The sequence below is a fragment of the Phaenicophaeus curvirostris genome, chromosome 6 (assembly GCF_032191515.1).
Source record: "Phaenicophaeus curvirostris isolate KB17595 chromosome 6, BPBGC_Pcur_1.0, whole genome shotgun sequence".
Classification (NCBI taxonomy): domain Eukaryota; kingdom Metazoa; phylum Chordata; class Aves; order Cuculiformes; family Cuculidae; genus Phaenicophaeus; species Phaenicophaeus curvirostris.
Genome location: NC_091397.1, coordinates 89554 through 114581, shown reverse-complemented (window position 1 = coordinate 114581; position 25028 = coordinate 89554). Strand labels below are relative to the sequence as shown.

The 25028-nt window shown below is 53.8% G+C and overlaps 1 protein-coding gene across 2 annotated transcripts in view; it reads left to right on the top strand.

Moving 5' to 3' along the window:
• The first annotated feature begins 3675 nt into the window (after positions 1-3675).
• Positions 3676-25028, top strand: part of SMARCD3 (SWI/SNF related BAF chromatin remodeling complex subunit D3) — a 69699-nt gene continuing 48346 nt past the window's right edge. The window contains exon 1 of one of the 2 annotated variants that reach the window (XM_069859099.1): positions 3676-3866. Coding sequence is in view for 1 of the 2 variants with exons in the window: in XM_069859096.1 (XP_069715197.1) it covers positions 24615-24692 (78 nt within the window). In the remaining variant the exon portion in view is untranslated. Of the gene's footprint in view, positions 3867-24521; positions 24693-25028 lie in introns of those variants that run through there. The other variant, XM_069859096.1, reaches the window with a different exon arrangement.

The following is a 25028-nucleotide window of genomic DNA, read 5'->3' as shown; positions in this document are numbered from 1 at the left end:
ACAACCCCAACTCTCAGACTGTCCTCAGGACCAGAGGTGCTTCAGCCCTCACATCATCTCTGCGGCCTCCTCTGAACTCACTCGAACAGCTCCATGTCCTTCTTGAGCTGAGGACTCCAGAGCTGGACACGGGGTCCAGGTGGGTCTCACCAGAGAGGAGCAGAGGGGCAGAATCCCCTCCCTGGTTGTGCTGGTCCCACTGCTCTGGATGCAGCCCAGGGCGCGGGTAGTTTCTGGGCTGTGAGGGCACGTTGGTGGCTCATTTGTCCTTCGGGATATTCTCCAAGTAATTTTCCTTATATTTCCCATCACACTTGGCATGGTACCGGGGGGGGGGCTGTTGTGGCCAAGGGCCTCTGGCAGCAGAGGGGACTGTTTTGGGCAGGAGGGCTCTGGCTGCGGGGGCCGTGACAGTGCGGGGGGGGAGCTGTGTTGGATGGAGGGTCTCTGATGGGGGGGCCCGTGTGAGGGGGGGGGGCTGCGGTGGCAGGGGGGCTGCGATAGCAGGGGAGCTGTGTCGGGGTGGGGGCTGGAGGTGGGTGTCTCTGGCATGGGGGGGGGCTCTGACCTGGGGGGCTGCTGAGGGGCTGCTGGGGGGGCGGTGTCTGACACGGGGGGGGTGTTTGGGGGCTGCGGGGGGCTCCGGCGCGAGGGCTGCGGGAGCCGCCGCGGGGCGAGGGGCTGCGGTACGGGGCGCGGGCGGCGCTGTCGGGGGCGGGGGGGGCGGCCCCGGCTCCGCGCAGGCGCCCGGCGGGGGGACGGCGGCCCCGGGGCGGCGCGGACGGGACGGTGAGTGGAGCGCCCCGGGCGGACCCTGCCCTGGCGCTGCCGCGGCTCCGGGGGCTGCGGGGGCTGCGGGAGCTCCGGAGGCTGCGGGGGCTGCGGCTGCGGGAAGGCTGCACGGGGAGCTGCGGCTGCGGGAGCTGCGGAAGCTTCGGCTGCGCGGGGTTTGGCTGCGGGAGCTCCGGTCTGCAGAGTCTCCGGCTGCGGGGGCTGTGGATGAAGGAGTTGCGGGGTCTGCGGGAGCTCCGGGAGCTGCAGCCTCGGGGGCTGCGGGGTCTGCGGGAGCTCCGGCTGCAGGAGCTGCGGCTGCGGGGACCTCGGTCTGCGGGAGCTCCGGGAGCTGCAGCCTCGGGGCTGCGGCTGCGGGGGCTCCAGTCTGCGGGGGCTCCAGTCTGCGAGGGCTCTGGCTGCGGGGGCTGCGGGGGCTCTGGCTGCGGGGGCTCTGGCTGTATGGGCTCTGGACGTGGGAGCTGTGACTACGGGGGCTTTGGCTGCGGGAATGCTGCCCCGGGAGCTGTGGCTGCTGGAGCTCCAGCTTCGGGAGCATCCCGCTGCTCTCCCCGCATCTTCCTACCGGTGCAATATCCCCGCTGGTCATCCCGTTCTCCCGGTGATTCCCTCCCGGAGCAGCATCCCCGCTGCCCCCCCAGCACGTCCCCCTGCATCGCCGGCCTCTGGTGTCTTGCAGGCACCTAGTGAGTTGGAAATGCCCGCAAAGAGGGGAATCACCGTGCTCATTTACCTGCGAGCCCCTCGGCAGGGATCAGGTTTCCCTAGGGAGACAACAGCCCCTGTCTGGGATCTCTCCGCTTGGCCTGGCGTTGTCCCATAGAGAGGACAGTCCTGTTCTTGCCCCATCCCTGGAGGGGTTCGAGGCCAGGTTGGATGGGACTTTGAGCAACCTGATGCAGTGGGAGGTGTCCCTGCCCATGGCAGAGGATTGGAACTGGATGGGCTTTGAGGTACCTTCCCACCCAAACCATTCCATGGTTCTGTGATTCTTGGCACTCTATCCCTGGACAGGTTCCGTGCCCTGGTGCTGTCTGGTGGCTGATGGCTGTCTCTGGTGCCCCAGAATCACCAGCCTCCATGCAGGAGGTCCTCTCTGTCGTAAGCTGCCCTTTGGCTCTGTTTTCAGGAGATGCACAGTCCCTGATCTCCTCTCAGGACAAACTGATCTGTATCTGTTGGAGTAACGCTCTGCTTGGCCTTCCAGAAGATCTGCTTGACTTCCCAGAGAGGCAGACCATCTCACTTTGGTGCCATGAGCTTGCTGCTGGAGATCGTTGCTCCCTTCTTCCCTCCTGTTTCCTGGGACTGGAACTCTTCTTCCTGTCTCCTACGGACGTGACTTGTAGAGGAGCCCTGTGTGGAAAAGACAGAGGCAGAAATGAAACAGGGGAGTGAGGAAAAGCAAGCTTCAACATGAACTGGCATGTTCTGTGGGTGCGTTTGTGCAGCGTCCTGGCTGGCTGCCATCAACACTGCACTTCTCGGAGAGTCTGGCCTCATGCTACCACCCATCTGAGGGAGTTCTGCAGTTTCTGGAAGTAACCAGCTCCCTCGTGCTGCCTCGGGAGCAATCCACACCTTGCTGCTCACCGTGGGGACACCTCCCGTGGAGACCAGCCATCCCTCCCCAGCAGAACCCCCGCCCCCTCTGCCTTCGAGGAAGAAGCTCCCAGCCTAGCTGGCCCAGAAGGCAGGGCGAGGGTGAGATTGCCAGCATCCTCAGCCTGAGGTTGCCTCCTTTTTCCGCAGTGCTGCACTGACGTTCCTTTCCTCGTGCACTCTCCTTGCCCAGCCCTCCCCACCTGCACTGCCACCATCTCTGTGTTCTGCCTTGGCTGTTGCATTCCCGGCTCTGTCCTTCCTTGGCTTCAGCTTTATTCACCGTAGTCTCCTTTCTGCTCTTTGCTCTTCCCTTGTTTTGGCCCTGGTGGACCCTTCTCCTATCTCTGCTCTTATGCTGGGCAGCATTGCCCAGGCTGGTGATGTGATGCTCCCGCTCCCCTGTCCTGCCTGTCCGTTTCTTGAGCGGTTGCTCCAAACTGCAGGATGAGATGCGAGCTTACACCCGTGAACGCTGCGGGTGCTGGGTTCACCTCTGTTCTGCTGCAGCGCTGCTTCCCTTCATCAGCTCTGTCAGAGAGCTGTTGGAAACAGCAGCACTTCGTACACACAGGTGCAGCTGCTTTGGCTCTTCCCAAGAAGCAGCTCCCTTCTTGCCCTGGCTCATCTTCTCTCTATCGTGAAGATGCCAACACTGGAGCTGTCTGTGCCCTGAATCTGCAGGATCATTGGCCCTCCCCGTCTGCAGCGCTCTCACCATCCTAGCAGGGCAGCTTCTGAAATGCCAGAGTATTCTGATAGCCTTTAAGGATCTGATTTTTTAGGAATGAAAGCCATCTGGCTTAGTTGAAGCTCCTGAAACTCCTGTCCTGCTTTCCTGAGGGTTGCTGGAGATGTCTGGTGGCCAAAACATCACCAAGAACATCTGTGTAAGAAGATGCCATCGCTTTGTGGTTAGGCCAGGCAAATCTCAGGGGTCCCTTCCGATCCTAACCACCCTGTGGCTCATTTTAGAGCACACTTCAGAATGCTTGCAGGTTCCAAGAGTGCTGTGTACTCCTTGTGCTTGCTCCTGCCTGTAGGTTGAGAAGCCTGTAGGGATGTCCTAGGGCCTGGGAAACACAGGTGTGCGTCTGTGTGTGACTGCAGAGAAGTCCCAAATCCCTGTAGTCATATCTCTTCTTTCTTGCCTTTTCCCTCTTTTTGTTTCCAGTTGTGCTGCTTCTGAAGCATCACACGGGCTGGTACTGCTCTAGGGAGTCTTACTGTCTTTTAACGTTGCTTTCCTCTCATTCTATCCTTATTTTCTGTTTTCAGAGTCAGATCCAAATGCATGCTCAGCTTGCCGTTCCAGCGCTGTTCCCACTTCAGGTCAATGGGAGTACCTGCTGTTAATTCATCATGACGTGACGTCTGGTCTCCTGCCCCATCCTGTTGGATAAGTTTCCTGCTTCCTCTTGTCCTGCACACATGTGACTCTGGGTGTTCATCCGCTGCCCAGTCTGGTACAGGTAGGTTTTGCATTTTTCCTTTGGAAACTTACGTGTCCTAGGTGGGAGGAGTGTGTCTGTGACCTGTATCAGGACTGGGAAATGTTTGCCTCTGGACACACAGGAAAATGTTATCTTGTGAAGTAAGTCCAGAGCTTGGTGCTCCTGCCCTGAGCTGGTCCTTCCAGCCAGCTGCTGCTGTGATGGTGGCTGCTGGTGCTGGCAAGGAGGGTGCGGATCCAGCAGAGCAGATGCGAGTAGTGGCGGAGGAAGCGGCTGCTGAGAGCAAGTCTAAAGAGGAAGAAATAAGTAGGGGGAGGAGGTGTTCTTTGTGGTAGTTCCTTACTTTTAGCCACAAGGAAGTGGGATTAGTTCTTGTCTGGTGGTTGTTGATCTGTGGTGTTCAAGTGCTTCATACAGCAGGTCTATGTGAGCGTGGTCAGCGCTTCCCAGCTGTCTGAGCTCTCTGGTTCCTGCTGTAGTTGGATGTGCGTTGGTCACCTCCATGATATCTGTTGTTGCTCTCCGGTACCTGCTGCCTTGGTCACCTCTGTGATAAGCTACTCTGTCTGCCCCTCGGGTCTTCATGTTCTACCATCGGTTTTGTTCTTGTTGCTTCCACTGGAGAATATCCATGTGTCCCTCTGCCTTTTATAGAATCACAGAATCATAAAATAGTTAGGGTTGAAAGGGACCTTAAAGATTATCTAGTTCCAACCCCCCTGCCATGGGCAGGGACATCCCACTAGATCAGGTTACCCAAGGCTCCATCCAAGCTGGCCTTGAACACCTCCAGGAATAGGGCATCCACAACTTCCCTTGGCAACCTGTTCCAGTGTCTCACCACTCTCATGGCAAAGAAATTCTTCCTAATGTCTGGCCTAAATCTGCCCTTCTCCAGTTTATACCCGTTCACCCTCATCCTATCACCACAAGCCTTTATGAAGAGTTGCTCTCCAGGTTTCTTGTAGGCTCCTTTCAGGTACAGGAAGGTCGCTACTAGATCTCCTTGGGGCCTTCTCTTCTCCAGGCTGAACAAGCCCAACACTCTCAGCCTGTCCTCACAGGGAAAGTGCTCCAGTCCTCAGATCATCTTTGTAGCCTCCTCCCGTTCCAACAGCTCCGTATCCTTCTCATGGTAAGGATTCCAGAACTGGACACAGTACTCCAGATGAGGTCTCAAAAATAAAGTCATACTCCAGTTGACTTTTCCCAGTCAGCACAGCGTTCCTGTAATGGGCTCTGTTCTTCGGCAACAGGATTGGCACCTCTTCCCCTTATGGCTGCACTGCTTGTTGCACTGGCAGCATGAACTGGCTGGGGGGAAAGCACATTCTGTTCTGCATCACAAATTCATAGCATGGGTTATAATTTATGCACTTTTAAGATGGAATTTTAAGTTTTGTCATTGCAATTCGAGTTGGTCATTTGACAGCTGCGTTGCTCAGCCTGCGGCAGCACCGGTGTAAGCGTGTCCCAGCACCTGCCACCTCTGTCCGTGTGCCGGGAGGTCCATTGGGGAGGTACTAGTGCGGCTCTGCTCGTCATCACTGACGTGAGTTTGAGAGCTGTGTTGCACTGAATCAGACCAAAGCATCCTAACTCTGACTAGCAGTAGATATGTGGAAAAGGAGTAGGAAAAGAGGGAAACGCTGGATCCTTTCTTTTCTCACATGTACCTTTCAAGCGTTTGTAGCTATCAGACTATGGAGTTGGCAGTTTGGAATGAACAGGGTTAGAATCCCCCCCGGATTCTTAGGTCCGTTCTTTCAACGTTATCCTCATTGGAAGGAGTCATTCCAGTTTCCTGTGACTGACTTCCCTGTGTTTCCTTTTACTATTCTGTCTGGTTTTGTTCAGTTGGAAGTTGCCTTGGATTCTGAGTCCAGGATGGACCATGGTAGCGTTCTGGTTGGTATGTTCCTAAAGGCAGAGTGTCCCTGTACGCGGTTCGCAGCTGATGTGAGGTGCATCCTTTGGGAAGTTTGCTCCGTCTTTCTCCTCATTCTGGTCCCATGGAATATAAAGCTGTGGTATGGGTGAGAGCCATTTGGCAGAGGGAAAGACCAGAGAAAGAGGGTGTGAGTGCAGCAGCTTGGAAGAAGAAACTGGAGATAAAGACAGTGGGAATAATGAACCAGCCAAGTGAGAAAGGCTTTTGTGATCTTTGACTTATGATGGGTGGTGTTGGCTTCAAGGCAACCACTGAAAGCCAGGAAGCAGATGTGGAAAAGGCTGCTTTCAGCTGATGTTTAGGGAGGTTTCTCTCCTTTTCGGTCCTTATGTCCCACTCTGGCTCTTTCTGTTCCTGTAGCCATCACGTGTCCTGTCCTCCATGCTGACTGGTCAGGAATCCACTGATGTTCATTTAGTGTGCAATGTGCTGCTAATGTTGTTCCAGTGGGAAGTTCGCAGCCGTCGCTGGGGTCACCAGAGCTGCGTTAGGTTTTTGAGGAAAGGGAAGATACTAACTTTCACCTTCAGTACCCTCAATCACCGGGAGCTCCTTCTTCTCCCAGTAGCTTCCAAACAGAATGCTCAGGCTGACACTTGAATCTGCTGGTCTTCCCTTAGACAAAACAGCATTCCAGGAACTTCACTTTTCTGAAAGGGCTCAGTTGGAGGAATTGAATTGTTCTTAATTGAAAATATAAAGGTTAAGAGTTCTGGTGTTATACTATGAGAGTCATCTGGGTTTTTCATTTACACACAGGTGTCCTAAGTGCACACAAACAAGCAAATGACCACAGCTTGCCTCCTTTATCTGCTGGCTCACAGCATTCCTGCTGTGTTCTCTGTAATGCATTCACAGAGCTGACAGTGGCTTGCAGGATGTGTTTGGGATCTGTCTGATCTATGGCAACCATAGAACTTACAGTTAAAAGTGATGTCTGGATGGGGAGCAGGAGCTGTGTTTGCAGCTGACAGGTCAGTGAGGAGTGCCTTTAAACACATGCTTTGAATGGATCCATCATGATGGTTGGACTCGGTGATTCAGTGGGTCTTTTCCAACCTCATGATTCTATGATTCTATGAGATGGCATGATCATAGAATCACTAGATTGGAAAGGACCCACTGGATCATCGAGTCCGACTACTGCTATCAATCACTAAACCATGCCTCTCAGCACCTCATCCACCCATCTTTTAAACACCTCCAGGGAAGGTGACTCAACTCCCTCCCTGGGCAGCCGCTGCTAGTGCCCATGATCCAACAGTTCTGTCCTGCACTCCAGTTAGAAGTGACATTGTGTTCGTTTCCGCCTGCTGAATGGCACTGTTCCGTGTTGTTGGCTCTCCCGGTAAAGGTACATTCACTTTTAACTGCATTCACTGTTTAATTTGTGCCAGCGAATTAGGGAGATTATTGATTTTTCATAATGTTTCTTGTAATCAGAGGAAAATAGCCTTATACTACCCAGACACCTCTCCAAAGTGGCCTTTCAAATCCCTCACGATCAATGCAAGGCAATAAGCTGCCCCTCCAGAGGATCCTGTAGTTCCCAGCAGAGCCTGGCCTTTGTTCTCCAGACTTTGCTCTTTACAAAATTTCTCTTTGCTCTCTTAATAATTCACATTACAGCTCTGGATGTTCTTGTACAGGTGGAAGTGTCCAAGGGTCCCTGTATATGGTATGTAGGTAATTCTGGTGCCATTTCTGTGCTTGGTACTCCAGATCTGTCTTTGTAGGAAGCAAACTGCCTGGCTCCAAGCCTGGTATGAGGAGAGAGGCTTTGGGTTCTTTGATCAAGGACTGGCCCATGCACCCCTAGGCTTTCTTACTAGGGATGGGACACGCTTGTCTCCTAAGGGGAATAAAGCCCGCACTAAAAATATAGCTAGGCTCATAAACCGAGCTTTAAACTAGATATGAAGGGGGAGGGGGATGAGACCAGGCTGGACAGGAGTGAGCCTGGAAGTGGCACTAAGGGACTGAGAGAGGGTGTGCTGGTGAGGACCACCAGTATATCACCACAGAGCAAGTGGGGGCGAGTACACTTGGTGATGGTAAGGAAGATACTGGCACTCTGGCATTAGCTATTCCAAGGACCAGTCAATTGGGAATAAACTCTATTCCCTTTATGAGGGCTGTAGGTTCACCAGCCCAGCTGAAGGGCATTTACACCAAGGCACGCAGCATGGGCGATAAGCAGGAGGAACTGGATGTTATTGTAGGGCAAGGAGACTCCGACGTCATTGCCATCACAGAAACGTGGTGGGATGACTCATATAACTGGAGTGCAGCTGTGGTGGGGTATAAACTATTTAGGCAGTACAGGAAGGGTAGGAGAGGTGGTGGGGTAGCCCTCTATGTAAGAGAGTGCTTTGATACCCTCAAGCTCGATTATGGTGATGAGGAGATCGAGTGGCTGTGGGTAAAAATCAGAGGAGCCTGAAAGAAGGCAGATATTGTGATGGGAGTCTGTTACAGACCACCCAGCCAAGGAGAAGCAGCTGAGGAGCTCTTCTATAAACAGCTGGGCATAGTCTCTAGATCGCTGCCTCTTGTCCTTGTGGGAGACTGCAATCTTCCAGATATCTGCTGGAAGTACAAAACAGCAGAGAGGAAGCAGTCCAGGAGGTTCCTGGAGTGCGTGGGAGACAACTTCCTCACACAACTGGTGAGTGAACCGACAAGGGAAGGTGCCCTCCTGGACCTGCTGTTCATGAACAGAGAAGGCCTGTGGGGGATGTGACAGTTGGAGGACGCCTGGGACAAAGCGATCACGAGATGATAGGGTTTTCAGTTCTAGGTGAGGTGAAGAGGGAGATTAGCACAACAGTCACATTAAACTTCCAGAGGGCAGACTTTGGACCGTTCAGAAGGCTGGTTGGCAAAGTCCCGTGGGAGACAGTCCTTAAGGGCAGGGGAGCCCACGAGGGCTGGGAGCTCTTCAAAAAGGAAATCCTAGCAGCTCAGCAGCAAGCCATCGCCATGCTCCGGAAAAGGAGCCGGCAGGGGAGAAAACCAGCTTGGTTGAGTAGGGAGATCTTGAGAGACATCAAAAAGAAGAGAAATGTCTATGAGCTTTGGAAGAAGGAAGAGGCATATTGGGTGAACTACAGGGAGGAAGTGAGATCATGCAGGGAAAAACTCAGGAGGGCTAAGGCCCAACTAGAAAGCAGATAGACTAAGTCTGTGAACGATAATAAAAAATCTTTCTATAAATACATTAACAAAAAAAGGAGGACTAGGGAGAATACACAGTCCCTATTGGATGCAGAAGGAATAACAGTGACGGGGGATGAGGACAAGGCTGAGGTACTTAATGCCTTCTTTGCCTCAGTCTTTAATAGTAAGGAAAGTTGTTCCCTTTGTGTCCATACCCAGGAGTTAGAGGAGCAGAATGAGGCTCCCATGATCCAAGAGGAGGTGGTCAGAGCCTTGCTTGTCCAGCTAGACACCCACAAGTCTATGGGGCCGGATAGTATCCACCCAAGAGTATTGAGGGAGCTGGCACATGTGCTGGCCAAACCCCTTTCCATCATCTTCCAACAGTCCTGGCTGACTGGGGCAGTTCCACTGGACTGGTGGCTGGCTGGTTTGCCCATCAAGAAGAAGGGTTACAGGAAGGATCCAGGGAACTCCAGGCCTGTCAGTCTGACCTCAGTGCCAGGGAAAGTCATGGAGCAGGTGATCTTGAGTGCTATCGTGAAGCACATGCAAGAGAACCGGGTGATCAGGCCCAGTCCACATGGGTTCACAAAAGGCAGGTCTTGCCAAACTAACCTGATCGCCTTCTATGACAAAGTGACCCGGCTGCTGGATGAGGGAAAGGCTGTGGATGGATCTTCCTGGACTTCAGTAAAGCCTTTGACACAGTCTCTCCCAGCATTCTGCTTGAGAAACTGTAACCTCTGGCCTGGACAGGTGCACACTCTCCTGGGTGGAAAACCGGTTGGCTGGAGGGCCCAGAGAGTGGTGGGAAATGGAGTTAACTCCAGCCTGAGTCCAGTTCCAAGTGATGTCTCCAGGGCTCAGTGCTGGGTCCAGCCCTGTTCAGTGTCTTTATCAATGACCTGGATGAAGGCATTGAGTGCACCCTTAGCAAGTTTGCGGATGACACTAAGCTGGGTGGCAGTTGGATCTGCTGGAGGGTCGGGAGGCTCTGCAAAGGGATCTGAAGAGGCTGGACCGCTGGGCAGAGTCCAATGGCATGAGGTTTAACGAGGCCAAAGGCCGGGTCCTGCCCTTGGGGCACAACAACCCTGTGCAGTGCTACAGACTAGGAGAAGTCTGTCTAGAAAGCTGCCTGGAGGAGAGGGATCTGGGGGTGTTGGTTGACAGCAACTGACCAGGAGCCAGCAGTGGCCCAGGTGGCCAAGAAGGCCAATGGCATCTTGGCTTGGATCAGAAACGACGCAGCCAGCAGGTCCTGGGACGTTATTCTCCCTCTGTACTTGGCACTGGTGAGACCGCTCCTCGAATCCTGTGTTCAGTTCTGGGCCCCTCACCACAAGAAGGATGTTGAGGCTCTGGAGCGAGTCCAGAGAAGAGCAACAAAGCTGGTGAAGGGGCTGGAGAACAGGCCTTATGAGGAACGGCTGAGAGAGCTGGGGGTGTTTAGCCTGGAGAAGAGGAGGCTGAGGGGAGACCTCTTTGCTCTCTACAACTCCCTCAGAGGAGGTTGTGGAGAGGAGGGAGCTGGGTTCTTCTCCCAAGGGACGGGGGACAGGACAAGAGGGAATGGCCTCAAGCTCCACCAGGGGAGGTTCAGGCTGGACATCAGAAAAAAAGATCTAGGCACCAACCACCAAACAGACCCACAGAATCCTTTAGATGGGAAAAGACCTTTGAGATCAAGTCTAGCCGTAAGCTCATCACTGCCAACTCCACCACCAATCCATGTCCTTAAGCGCTACTGCACACATCTTTTAAATCCCTCCAGGGACAGACACTCTGCCACTTCCCTGGGCAGCCTCTGCCAGTGCTTCACAACCCTCTCCATGAAGGAATTTTTCCAAATATCTAATCTTAACCTCCCCTGTCTGGAGTATATTTCCTCTCATCTCAGCACCCAGGAGCAGAGCCTGAATCCCACCTCGCTCCAACCTCCTCTCCAGGAGCTGCAGGGGGTGATGAGGTCTCCCCTCAGCCTCCTCTTCTCTAGGCTGAACAGGATTTTATGACTCACAGTCTCCAGCTGTGCCTCTTCCCTGCATCAGATACATGGGAGCAGCAAGCCCTCGTTTCAGGTGACACTCCCACCCCAAACTGCGGATCTCAACTGCCAGTGTGTTCTTTCCAGGAAAGATGGGAAAGGAGCTGTGTGAGCGAGGGGAGAACGTCCAAAGAGAACTAGTGGCACCAGCGGTCCAGTGGTCACCATGTCCTGTGGCCCAGGGAACCAGCCTGGCTTCCCTGCAGCACCCTAAGGAATGTTTCCAAAGCTCACAGGGCTGCTCCTATGAGTTGCAGCGTGGATCCTGCCTTCACCGAGGTGCCTGGTCCATGAACTGGTCACGGCTGCCACACAGGGGCAGCAAGAAACTGCATGGGACACCGTGTCAATGTGGACACTGCACAGCGAAGCCTGGAATCCACTGCCTCTGCTGTGCCTGTGCTGCCATCCAGTGCTCCCAGTGCCCGAGGCCTCGAGCGTGCACAGCCTTTGGGTTTCACAAACATATTTTTCTGTTTAAAAATAGTGGAAGTGGGAGGAGATGGAGGAGATGTGGATGCTGGCTTTGCCAACCAGCTTTTCTGTAGGGACAGATCGATGCTGTAGAAAAGCCATGGAGAGGGAGGAATTTATTTTCCTGGAGTCAGGCTGGTGAGGGTGAATCGAAAGAGCTAAAGAACAGCCGTGGAAAAGGCCCTCGGGCATTTGGAAGCATTCAGGTTGACAATGTCATTGTACATGTTGATATCAAATCTAGATATTCTGGATAATCTGACATACCAAAGCAGGTTCAGAAAACAGGGATGGGGAGAATGATTGACACATTTACTGGGGGGTGGTGATGGCTGTGTAAAGCTGCTTCTGATCTTAAAGATGTCAAAATGCTGTGGGCACAATGTTCAGCAGCCTCAGAAAGCACGGCCGTCTCCTCGGCAACCAGAAAGGCATGTGTCTGTTCCCATGGAAATGTACGGAGAGGCGGTTCAGAGCTCTGCAGCTCGGGCTCCCAGCTGGTTGTGGCTCCCACCTGAAGCTGCTGACACATCGAGGTACGCTGATCCTACACCCCACGAGGAGTGAGCTTTGCATGGGGTGGAGTTCCTGGCTCCCTGTGTAAAACTGGTGAGCTGTGCACTTGTTCCCATCGGAGGAGACCCTTTCTCTGTTTCCGACTGCAGGCATAGAAGATGTCTTTGCAGCTTTTCCTGAGGGCAGCAGTATTCTTGTTGGCCGGAGAGGCATCAGTGAGTTTCCGGGATTAACATTTTCAAAGCAGTGGACAAATAAACCCAAAATACATTTAACAGGGTCCAGGAGCAGGATCCAAGCATGGCTGGATCTTAGATTCACAGAATTGTGGAATGCTTTGGGCTGGAAGGGACCTCAAAACCCACAAAATCACTAGGTTGGAAAAGACCCACTGGATCATAGAGTCCAACTATTGCTGTCAACCACTAAACCATGCCCCTCAGCACCTCATCCACCTGTCTTTTAAACCCCTCCAGGGAAGGTGACTCAACCACCTCCCTGGGCAGCCTCTGCCAGTGCCCAAGGACCCTTTCCATGAAAAATTTTTTTCTGATGTCCAGCCTGAACCTCCCCTGGTGGAGCTTGAGGCCATTCCCTCTCGTCCTGTCCTCTGTCCCTTGGGAGAAGAACCCAGCTCCCTCCTCTCCACAACCTCCTTTCAGGTAGTTATAGAGAGCAAAGAGGTCTCCCCTCAGCCTCCTCTTCTCCAGGCTAAACACCCCCAGCTCTCTCAGCCGCTCCTCATAAGGCCTGTTCTCCAGCCCCTTCACCAGCTTTGTTGCTCTTCTCTGGACTCGCTCCAGAGCCTCAACATCCTTCTTGTGGTGAGGGGCCCAGAACTGAACACAGGATTCGAGGAGTGGTCTCACCAGTGCCGAGTACAGAAGGAGAAGAACCACCCTGGACCTGCTGGCTGCGTCGTTTCTGATCCAAGCCAAGATGCCATTGGCCTTCTTGGCCACCTGGGCCACTGCTGGCTCATGTTCAGTCGCTGTCAACCAACACCCCCAGGTCCCTCTCCTCCAGGCAGCTTTCTAGACAGACTTCTCCTAGTCTGTAGCACTGCACAGGGTTGTTGTGCCCCAAGTGCAGGACCCGGCATTTGGCCTTGTTAAACCTCACACCATTGGTCTCAGCCCAGTGGTCCAGCCTGTTCAGATCCCTTTGGAGCCTCCCTACCCTCCAGCAGATCCACGCTTCCACCCAGCTTAGTGTTATCCACAAACTTGCTAAGGGTGCGCTCAAAGCCTTCTTCCAGGTCATTGATAAAGACACTGAACAGGGCTGGACCCAGCACTGAGCCCTAGGGAAACCACTTGTGATGGCTTCCAGCTGGAGTTAACTCCATCTCCCACCACTCTCTGGGCCCTCCATCCAACCAGTTTTCCACCCAGGAGAGTGTGCGCCTGTCCAGGCCAGAGGTGAGTTTCTCAAGCAGAATGCTGTGAAAAACTGTGTCAAAGGCTTTACTGAAGTCCAGGAGGATACATCCACAGCCTTTCCCTCATCCAGCAGCCGAGTCACTTTGTCATAGAAGGCGATCAGGTTAGTTTGGCAAGACCTGCCTTTTGTGAACCCATGTGGACTGGGCCTGATCACCCGGTTCTCTTGCATGTGCTTCATGACAGCTCTCAAGATCACCTGCTCCATGACTTTCCCTGGCACTGAGGTCAGACTGACAGGCCTCGAGTTCCCTGGATCCTCCCCACGACTCTTCTTGTAGATGGGCACAATATCAGCCTCCAGTCCAGTGGAACTTCCCCAGTCAGCCAGGACTGCTGGGAGATGATGGAAAGGGGTTTGACATGCACACCCTCCAGCTCCTTCAATACTCTTGGGTGGATCCCATCCGGCCCCATAGACTTGTGGGTGTCTAGCTGGGCAAGCAAGTCTCTAACCACCTCCTCTTGGATCATGGGAGCCTCATTCTGCTCCTCTAACTCCTGGGTTTGTACACAGAGGGAACAACTTTCCTTACTATTAAAGACTGAGGCAAAGAAGGCATTAAGTACCTCAGCCTTGTCCTCATCCCCCGTCACTGTTGTTCCTCCTGCATCCAACAGGGACTGTGTATTCTCCCTAGTCCTCCTTTTTTTGTTAATGCATTTATAGAAAGATTTTTTGTTATCTTCCACCGGCTTTGCCAATCTGAGCTCTAGATGGGCTTCAGCCCTCCTGATTTTTTCTCTGCACGATCTCACTTCCATCCTGTAGTTCACCCAATATGCCTCTTCCTTCTTCCAAAGCTCATAGACATTTCTCTTCTTTTTGATGTCTCTCAAGATCTCCCTACTCAACCAAGCTGGTTCTTTTCCCCCACTGTCTCTTTTTCCGGAGCATGGCGATGGCTTGCTGCTGAGCTGCTAGGATTTCCTTTTTGAAGAGCTCCCAGCCCTCGTGGGCTCCCCTGCCCTTAAGGACTGTCTCCCACGGGACTTTGCCAACCAGCCTTCTGAACAGTCCAGAGTCTGCCCTCTGGAAGTTTAATGTGACTGTTGTGCTAATCTCCCTCTTCACCTCACCTAGAACTGAAAACCCCATCATCTCGTGATCGCTTTGTCCCAGGCGTCCTCCTACCACATCCCCGACAGGCCTTCTCTGTTCATGAACAGCAGGTCCAGGAGGGCACCTTCCCTTGTCGGTTCACTCACCAGTTGTGTGAGGAAGTTGTCTCCCACGCACTCCAGGAACCTCCTGGACTGCTTCCTCTCTGCTGTTTTGTACTTCCAGCAGATATCTGGAAGATTGCAGTCTCCCACAAGGACAAGAGGCAGCGATCTAGAGACTATGCCCAGCTGTTTATAGAAGAGCTCCTCAGCTGCTTCTCCTTGGCTGGGTGGTCTGTAACAGACTCCCATCACAATATCTGCCTTCTTTCAGGCTCCTCTGATTTTTACCCACAGCCACTCGATCTCCTCATCACCATAATCGAGCTTGAGGGTATCAAAGCACTCTCTTACATAGAGGGCTACCCCACCACCTCTCCTACCCTTCCTGTACTGCCTAAATAGTTTATACCCCACCACAGCTGCACTCCAGTTATATGAGTCATCCCACCACGTTTCTGTGATGGCAATGACGTTGGAGTCTCCTTGCCCTACAATAACATCCAGTTCCTCCTGCTTATCGCCCATGCTGCGTGCCTTGGTGTAAATGCCCTTCAGCTGGGCTGGTGAACCTACAGCCCTCATAAAGGGAATAGAGTTTATTCCCAATTGACTGGTCCTTGGACCACGCCATCAGTGCCAGTATCTTCCTTACCATCACCAGATGTACTCGCCCCCACTCACTCTGTTGTGATATACTGGTGGTCCTCACCAGCACACCATCTCTCAGGCACTGGAGTTCCACTTCCAGGCTCACCCCTGACTAGTCTGGCTTAGTCCCCCTCCCCCTTCACATCTAATTTAAAGGTCTATTTATGAGGCCTGCTAGATTTTTAGTGAGGACTTTAGTACCCCTAGGAGACGAGCATGCCCCATCCCTAGTAAGGAAGCCTGGGGGTGCATGGGCCAGTCCTTGATCAAAGAACCCAAAGTTTTCCTCCTCACACCAAGTTTGGAGCCAGGTATTAATCAACTGATTCTTTTTGATCTCTTGCTCTTCACTCCTTATTGTTGGAATGGAGCTAACCCATCCACTTCCAACTCCTGTCATGGGCAGGGACACCTCCCACTGGATCAAGGTGCTCAAAACCCCATCCAACCTGGCCCTGAACACCTCCAGGGATTGGGCAGCTACCACTTTTCTGGGCAACCTGGGCCAGGGCCTCCCTACTTGCTGTCCTGTGAGCACACAGGAGGACCTGCAGGACCAGACAAGTCCATAGCTAAATGGAGTTTACATATAAAGGGGCAAATGGGGATAGGACCACACCAAGGAGAGGGGCGCAGGCCTAGAACCAGTTCTTGATTAAATTGCTTCTCACAAGGAACTGCACTTGTTGACCTCTTGGAAGAGGTGAGGCATCCTGGAGTTTACGTGGCACAATATATGCCTGGCAAAATTGTCTTATGGTGGGATATAGTCAGCGTATGGGTGAGGCAGAGTGATGCAGAGAGCATGGGCATGTTCCTGGACTTCTTTGTTTGGCATTTTGGACAGCTTCACGGTAGGTTTCTGCCAGCAGCATTCCAGATGGATTTAATCAGAGTAAGAAAAAGCATTTGCCAAGCTGAGAAAAGCCAGAATGGCACTGAAGGAATATGCAGTGGTGGGATTTTGTCCAGGGTAATGAAAGGGTGGGCTCAAATAGCAGAAGGAGGTGGAGAAATGGGCAAAACCCAAAAGGTAACTGTAAAGACAATGTCAGCTCTGTGGAAGAGCTGTTGTAGATCTGGTGCAGCCAGAAAGGAATCGTTATGGCATAGGCAAGAGAAGCATTTCTTAAGAGCAGGGATATGGCAAGGGGTTTTTGTGTTGGAATTTTTCTCCCAGGATTCTGGTCCCTGTGTTTCTCATGACTGGAATATTGGGGATTGCCCTTCCCTTACACAAGTGTCTCACTGATGTTTTAAGTTTGTTTCAGGCTTGTTCAGACAAGGTGAACATCCTGCTCCAGATTAATGCCCAAGATCTTGACTAAAGGGATTAGAGAGAGAATTTCCTAATTTTCTTGGTCATTATAACTGCCAGTTTGGGAAGCCCCTCTCTCTCTGGCCTCAGCAGGGATTTCAGTCTCATTGGTGCCATATTTAGAGCTGACCTTCAGCGGGGCTGTATCATGTGCACGTACTGTCCCAGAGTTTGGCTTGAGCATCTGAGTACCAGGAATCTCTTTGGAGAGCAAAGCCTGCTTCTTTCGCAAGAGAGGGTGGAGGCGTCAGAATTCCCCGCGAGGGTGCTGCTTCTGTGGTTTCCAGTTGCAGGCTGGGTATAAACTGATCAGAGAACAGGTGCCGGGGATGGGGACACGGAGCAGGGATTTGGGGCTATTCTGAGCAAGGGGAGCTGGACAGCTGGTGCACCAGGCCCGCTGCCTGGCAGGATAAGAGATGCTTACTCTGTTCCGCTGTGCTGATTGCATTTCCATCTGCCAGCTGTATTTGTGAACCACAAAAGCAGAGGCTGCGTGGTTTGTACCAGCATCTCTCAGTGCTCCCTGGCCCTGGAAACAGCCAGACCAGGAATGGGAAGAACTGTGGAATGTGACAGTGTGACATAAGGTACATCAGGAAACTCTTCTCCCTCACACACTTCACATCTGCACACAAACACCCTGCTGCTATCCGAGTGTAAACTCCCTTTATCCTGCAAAGTATCGAGTGCTGGAACAATTCACCTCCTGTTTCTCTTACGCATGTTTTGAAGCCCCTTACCCAAGCCACCACTCACATGCCTTGTCGCTCAGCCATGCTTTTTCCTGGGAGCACAGGCAGCATTCTGTGCGCACCTGATGATTCCACATGCCCTTGTGCAGTGCAGTTTGCTGCACTAAGCTGTAATCTGCTGGTCTGGGCTGTGGTGAGAGGGAGGAGGGGACAAACCACTGTGCTGTGCCAGAGCCAGGCACTTCCCGCTCTTGTGACACTCGGTGGCCCAGGAGGAGCCTCAGCTGACAGCCTGTTGTCTGGCAAAAGCCCGAGTACCCACATCATGTCTCTGCGTCCCAAGTTGCTGTGCCTGGGGTGTGTGTGTCCCTCTGGTTTCACATGTGTATTTATGCACTAGGTAAAGGCCTTTGCTGTGCTTGGGAGCTTCTTCCCTTCCATCTGTTCTTATTGTTTGTTAGAACCTTTCACTTCTGACCTTTCCATAGTTTTGATTTTCCTTGGAAATTGCATACAGATTATGTTCCCATTAGGAATGGCAGTCACAGAACTGTTTTACTACATTGCCATTGCCCACTTGCTGCCATTTTCCAAAGCCATTGATGTTTGCCCTAATTATGTGCCACTTGAGATTAATTTTGACTTTTTTGGGGGGTTGAATCTGTTTGTAATTGTAATTATTCTGCCAAATAAAATAATTTAAGAGACACTGGGGCTCATCTGGCAATGCAGGTTTTCATCACCACTGTATTGCTCATTGCTCTCAGTTCCACCATGCTTCCAGTGTGATGTGCTTTTATTCTCTTATAATTGTTTAGTTAGCTTAGCTGGAATGGGAGGTGAATTTATTAGAGAGCCAGGATTGTCCCGATTGCCTTCCGTGGGTCTGTGCCTTCTTCAGGCTCATACAGTCTCCTTAAGCTTTCTGAGGCTGTTCCTCAGCTCTGATGTGGCTCTGATCAGTTCATCCTTCGGTCAGCGTTCACTTTTTATTGATGTGCTTGAACTATGGACATGTTCCAAATGATATTCAGTGAGAACAGGATAGAATTCCTAGAGTTATTGATATTAATCAAAGTCAGCTTAAGAAAACATTTTTCCCGATAAAGAAAGAGGAAATCCCATTTGTTTTCCTATAACATGGAAGGGCAGGAATACTCCAGGCAGCTGCATGTGTGCAGTCCTGAGCCCTGCAAATTTCCAGGATGGGTTTTGAAAGAGAAAATAACTGAGCAGGAGGAGGACGTGGATGGGACAGAACAGGAGTGGGAGTTTGCTGACTGACTCTTTCTGAGAGCTGATTCTGCACCAAGGGAAAAGAGTCCATCCTGTTTATCCAGACCACCGACAACCCTTGGATACTGAGTAGTCTGAGGATTCAGCTGAGACTCAGAAGAACTGCCGATCAGGAAAGGAGCTCTGTGAAGACACAAGAGATGTTGTGGTTTCTTCAGGATCTGCCTTGGGATTGATGTTTGATATTTCAGTAGTGCTGGAAGGAGACAGGGCTGGGGGAGCCGCTTTAAATGGGAAGGGGAGAAATTCTTTACTGTGAGGATGGTGAAGCACTGACACAGGTTGTCCAGAGTAGTTGTGGATGGCCCATCCCTGAAGGTGTTCAAGGCCAAGTTGGCTGGGGCTTTGAACAAAATGATCCAGTGGGAGGCGTTCCTGCCCATGGCAGGGTTGGAACTGGTTGGACTTTGAGGTCCCTTCCGGCCCAAACCATTCCAAGATTCTATGTTTTTTTCCTCTGATGCACAGAGCCCCAGATGGCAAAAGCCAGCCTGGCTGAGACATCAACAGTTCCTACTTTGGAAGGGCTTCTCATCAATACCAGTAAAGTGTCATGGAAAGGGAAGACACTGAGCTGGGACTGCTGGTGCCCTGGAGAAGGCAAGGGGTGGGGAAGCAGCAGAGGCAAAATATGGAAGAGACAAAGCAGACTCGAGTGTTGTTGTTGCTGCTGAGGCTGCAAGGAGGGGCTGAGTGTGGGGCAGTGTTTGGTTACTGCTCCTCTGGTGTTGTCTCTGGATCTCATGCCAGTGCATTTTTGTTAACCCCCACTCAGCTGTCATCTAGAGCAACCCCAAAGAGTTTTCCTGGAAAAAAAATGCTCTCCAGACAACTGTTTGTTCTCTGTCTTTTCCTTACACAGCTGTTGATTTCTATCCTGGTGTGGAACTTTGCGCTACTTTTGACTGAACCACATCCTGGGTTTTCAAACTGCATCTCTAGCTCCTCAGGACTTTAATTATCTCTCCCAGCATTCCTGTAGCGCCTCTAAACCCTACGTCACTGGGAAGTTCAGTCTGCATGTTCTCTAGTTCATTATCCGTACTGTTAATGAGAATACTGAATTATTCTGTACTCAGGAACAAGGGGCCATTTCATTAGAATCAGAGAATCCTGGAATGGTTTGGGATGGGGCAGCTGTGACTTCTCTGGACAACCTGTGCCAGAGCCTCCCCACCCTCACAAGAAAACATTTCTCCCTAAGATCTCATCTCAATCTCCCCTTTTTCTGCTGAAAAGCATTCCCCTGGTCCTGTCCCAACAGTCCCTGATCAAGAGACCCTCCCCAGCTTTCCTTTAGGCAATAAGAATAAGCAGAGCCTCAATCTTGGGATATTTTCTGTCTGGTTTCCACTAGGTTTTCTGTGCCATATTGCATCCATTCCAGAACTCTTGGGAATAGTTCAAATTCCAGAGAACAGCATGCTGCTGACTGAGCTGGCTGCAAGGAACCATGGCTGTTCAGGGCACCCAGTGCCTTTGAGTGCTTCTCCAGTTGCCCCCAGATCAAAAAGGTGCACTTTTCCTAAAATAGCTCCTTGGTTTGTATGTTCTCTAACCTGGCTGTCATAATTTAAACATCTGAAACGCTTGACTCATAGCATGGAAGTAAACCCAAACCCCACAGACTTGTGGGAGAAAAGGTGGCCTCTCAGAGCCCTGAAGGGTAGGGAGGACGAATGTTTGCCTTCCCTTGAAGTAAAATGGGCTGGGAACAGTGTATGAAGGGAGAGTCGAGTTATGAAAAGAGGCCCCAGAGCGCACACTGCCTCCAAGCACTGGCAAAAGGAGATACCATTGCAGAGCAATCCCGTGCCACTGGCATCAGCTGGACCAGAGCTGGCTGGGAGCTGCAGGGTCCTTCCAGTAGCTGGGGAATGCTTGAGCTGAACCGGGCACTGTAAAGAACACAAACACTTCTTTTCCAAACGTGTGAGAAAACCTGTAGGGAAAATAGAGAAAGAGTGAATTTAAAGCTATATTATATTATTTTTCTCTTAATTTGGGAGAAGACATTCCTGCACTGCAACCTTCACCCTTCTGTGCAAATGCATTGTGCACCAGTTTTCCTTGAGTCTTTCGAGGAGTGGAAGAATTGCAGAGAATGGGTTCTGGTCTCATGGAAGTGATGCTGGGAATGCTGCTACCATCCATTTGTGCCAGATTTTCCATGTGCAAGCAAAAGTACTACAGGGGTTGGTACTGGAATTGATGCTGTTTAACATCTCTGTCACTGACATGGACAATGGGATTCAGGGGATGCCCAGCCAGTTTGCCTGATGGCATCAAGCTGTGTGGTGCATTCAACATGCTGAAGGGAAGGGCTGCTGTCCACAGGGAAAGGATTCCTCCCGTCTGCTCCACTCTGGTGAAACCCCCACCTACATGCAGCTCTGCAGTTCACAGTGCAAGAGACATGGAGCTGCTGGAGTGAGTCCAGAGGCGGCCATGGAGATGATGCGAGGGCTGGAGCACCTCCTGTACGAGGAGAGGCTGAGAGTTGGGGTTGTGCAGCCTGGAGAAGGCTCTGGGGAGACTTTAGAGCAGCTTCCAGTATGGAAAGGGGCTCCAGGAAAGCTGGTGGGGGATGCTCTTGATCAGGGCATGCAGGGACAGGACGAGGGGAATGGTTTTGAGCTGTAAGAGGGGAGGCTGAGATGAGATCCTAGGGAGAAATGTTTTGCTGTGAGGGTGGGGAGGCCCTGGCCCAGGCTGCCCAGAGCAGGGGTGGCTGCCCCATCCCTGGAGGGGTTCAAGGCCAGTTGGATGGGGCTTGGAGCCCCTGATCCAGAGGGAGGTGTCCCTGCCCATGGAGGCGGGTGGGACTGGACGGGCTTTGACCAGTGCCGGGTCGGGCGACGTGGAGGCGTTAAAGCCACCGCCACCCGCGCGCCCCCGCTGAGCAGCGCCCGACCCACCCGCGAGCTGCGCTATGCATGCGCAGCTGCGCCGCTCGGCTCCCTTCGGCCCCGCTCGGCTCCCTTCGGCCCCGCTCGGCTCCCTCCGGCCCCGCTCGGCTCCCTCCGGCCCCGCTCGGCTCCCTTCGGCCCCGCTCGGCTCCCTCCGGCCCCGCTCGGCTCCCTCCGGCCCCGCTCGGCTCCCTCCGGCCCCGCTCGGCTCCCTTCGGCCCCGCTCGGCTCCCTTCGGCCCCGCTCGGCTCCCTTCGGCCCCGCTCGGCTCCTTTCGGCCCCGCTCGGCCGGGCTCAGCCCTCTTCGGCCGCTCTCGGTCACGTTCGGCCCGCCCCGTCCCTCCACCCTCCGCCTCCCGGGGCCGCGGCTGCCGCCCGCCCTGCCCGTGCCGGGCGCGGCGCTGCATTCGGTGCCGCTGGAGCTGCCGGAGCGCGGGGGGACGCGAGGGGGGACCGCGCGCCGCGACGTTGCTCGGAGCCCGAGGGGAGCGGCCCCGTGTCCGGGAGAACAGCCCCGCGTGTGCATAGTGCAGCGTCCGGGCTGTGGGTGCCGCCCCCCATGTGTGGGGTGCGGGGCCCAGCTGTGGGTGCCGCCCTCCGTGTGGGGTGCGGGGCCCAGCTGTGGGTGCTGCCCTCCCTTTGTGGGGTGCGGGGCCCAGCTGTGGGTGCTGCCCTCCATGTGTGGGATGCAGGGCTCAGCTGTGGGTGCTGCCCTCCTTGTGTGGGGTACAGGGCTCTTCTGTGGGTGCCACCCTCTGTGTGTGGGGTGCAGGGCTTGGGCTGTAGGTGCTGCCTACCATGTGTGGGGTGTAGGGACATGGGGCACTGCCCTCCGTATGTGGGGTGTAAGGGCTGGGCTGGGTCCAGCTGGCTGCCTGCCTGTACTGTTCTGCAGTGAGTTGCTGTGATTTGGAGTGGGCTGCAAGCTTCCCATTAAGCCACACTGTGCCATGAGGGTGGGGGTACAGTTCCTCTAAGGAATGGGAATGGCAACAGGCCCGTGTTGGTGACCCCAATGTCACTGCTGCCCTGGCCAGTGCAATAGCTGACAGTCATTCAGTCACTACAGAAAATGCCTGTCATCTTGCTGGGAGCAGGGAAAGGGCTCACCAGGTGGGAGCCAATGTTTACATGTGCTTCTGGGGGAGCTAAGAAAAAGTTGGAGATGCCTCCGCTGCCAGACATGCTGATATGAAGTCATGGAATCAATTGAGTTGGAAAAGACCCTGAAGATGGAGTTCATCTGGGCTGAGGCTGCCAGCTCCGTCAGATAGGTAGCAATGTGGTTCTGGACTGCAGGTGCCTGAGAGGATATTGAGATGAGGTGTTAGGAAGAAATGTTTCACTGGGAGGGTGGGGAGGCCCTGGCTCAGGCTGCCCCAGAAGTGGTGGCTGCCCCATCCCTGGAGGTGTTCAAGGCCAGGCTGAATGGGGCTTGGAGCCCCCTGATCCAGTGGGAGGTGTCCCTGCCCATGGCAGCGGGTGGAACTGAATGGGCTTTGATTCACAGACCATTCTGTGATTCGATGATTCTATCATTCTATGCAGTATGGATCAGCTGTAACCTCGGGAACTGCTGGGCATTGATTGAAGCCATGCTGCTTTGCTTGGCGTGTTCTTTCTCTGGGACTGGGAAAGTGAGGGGGAACCAATAGCACTGCTCACCCTCCCAAAATGTCTGTGGTTCCTGTGGCCACCTAGGAGTGTTTGGATTGGGGTCATCCCCCAAACCTGTGGAGCTGATGCCTTTATCTCCAGGTGCAAAGGGCTGGATGCTATTCACAGCTCGCTCTCTGCTGCTGGCTAATGCTGGGGCTCTCCTGCCTTGGTCCTCACTACGACTGAGGGCAGAACTGTGTTATTGTTGGCTGTGTCCCGTTTGGAGCCTCAGTAGCCCACATCCACAGCCCCTAGACAGGAATTCCAGTTCCAAGCAGAGGGATGGAACAAACCCTCTTGTAACCTGGCAACGCTGTGCTGCGGAGTTGGGCAGGTTGGGAAGCTTTGGCCTCTCGGAGGCGCAGGCACAGGAGGAGCCGCCGGTGAGCGCATCGCCGCCCCGGCCGCTGCTGCCTGCGCTGCCATGACGGAGGAGCTGGCGCTGCGGAATGGCCGCCATGCCACGGGCTGCGCTAGCCCACGGCCGGCCAGGGCCCCTGCAGCGGCGAATGGTCACGAAGGGGGCGATCTGCCGCTTTCCACCCCCTTCCCGCATGGCCGGTGGGCTCCCTGCTCCCAGCAGCATCCCGAGATGTTGTGCGTTATCCCACGGGGCTTCGTGTGGCACGCGGGGAGCCGCGGCTGTGGGACTGCAGCTGTGGTGGCCTCGATCCGCCTGCGGCTGTCAGTCAGCTGGGGTCTCCAGTGGATCCGTCGTGGTGGGACCCCCGCAGCCCGAGGATGGCGGAGCAGCCCGCAGGCGTCGTGCCGCCATGCTGCCCCCCCCGCCCCTTCCACCCGCACTCGTTCTGTCCCGTCGCTCTCCCACACCGTCCCTCCCTGCTCCCAGCCTCCCGCCGCCTCCTCTTTCTCTCTCTTGTCCAGAGGGGTTGGTTCCCAGTCTCACAGGCTGGAAATGCTGCCAGCGAACGCTGCTGTGCGCTACTGGCCCCGTCCCTGGGGAAAAGGCCTGGAAATGCGGTGCGGGAGGAGCAGCGGGAGCGAGGGAAAACCATTGTTCCTTCTTGCTCGCCTGCTGCATTTTCTAATGGGAAAACGCTCTCCGCGAGGCACCGAGTTCCCGCGGCTGCTGGAGTTGCCCCCTCCCCCTTCCCCTTGCCCCAGAATTCCCAATCCCTGGAGCAGCTCAAGGAGAGGGAAAAGCCGAATCGTGTTTTCAGTTTGCCTCCTGCTTATCTCCGCTGTTTGGACAGCGAGGTTTAAAGCGCTGGATTTTCTGTCCCTGCAGAGTAAACAGCCGGCACCCGGCAGCAGGAACTATTTCTGGCTTATCGGTGGAGGAATGCAGCATCCGCGGCCTCGCCAGCGTGGGCCATCGCGAAGGCCCTGAAGGGGCCCCCTCCCCACTCCGCTATTAGAAGTGTGAGAGCCCAGCAGGACTCAGAGGGGAGAGTTGGAGAAAAAGGCAGAAAAGGGAAAGAAAGAGGAAGAGAGAGAGTGAGAGAGGCTGAGCAGACCCCGATGGCTACAGACGAAGTTACAGGAGGGGCTCGCAAAGCTACGAAAAGCAAACTTTTTGAGTTTCTGGTCCATGGGGTGGTGAGTCGGGAAAGTTAGTGAGCTGGCTGGCTCTGAATAGAGGGATGAGTGGAAGGTGGAGGCTCTGCTGGGCTGGAGCAGCTCCTGCCGTGTGCTCCTGGGGCGCTGGCAGCCGCCGTGCCAGGAGGACACCGGGGTCTGCAAAGCTCCCAGAACCCGCGTGGATTCGTTGATGATGTCGATGTCGGCTTGCGTCTGGGGGGATGTTTGCTGCGGTTTGTGCTTTAATTCTCCATGAATGGTGAATAGCTGTGCTTTCGAGCCTGGTCATGGTGCAGAATCTGCTGGGGAGCTGACCCAGATGGGCTTGTGGGACACTTTGTTCTGTGATCAAAC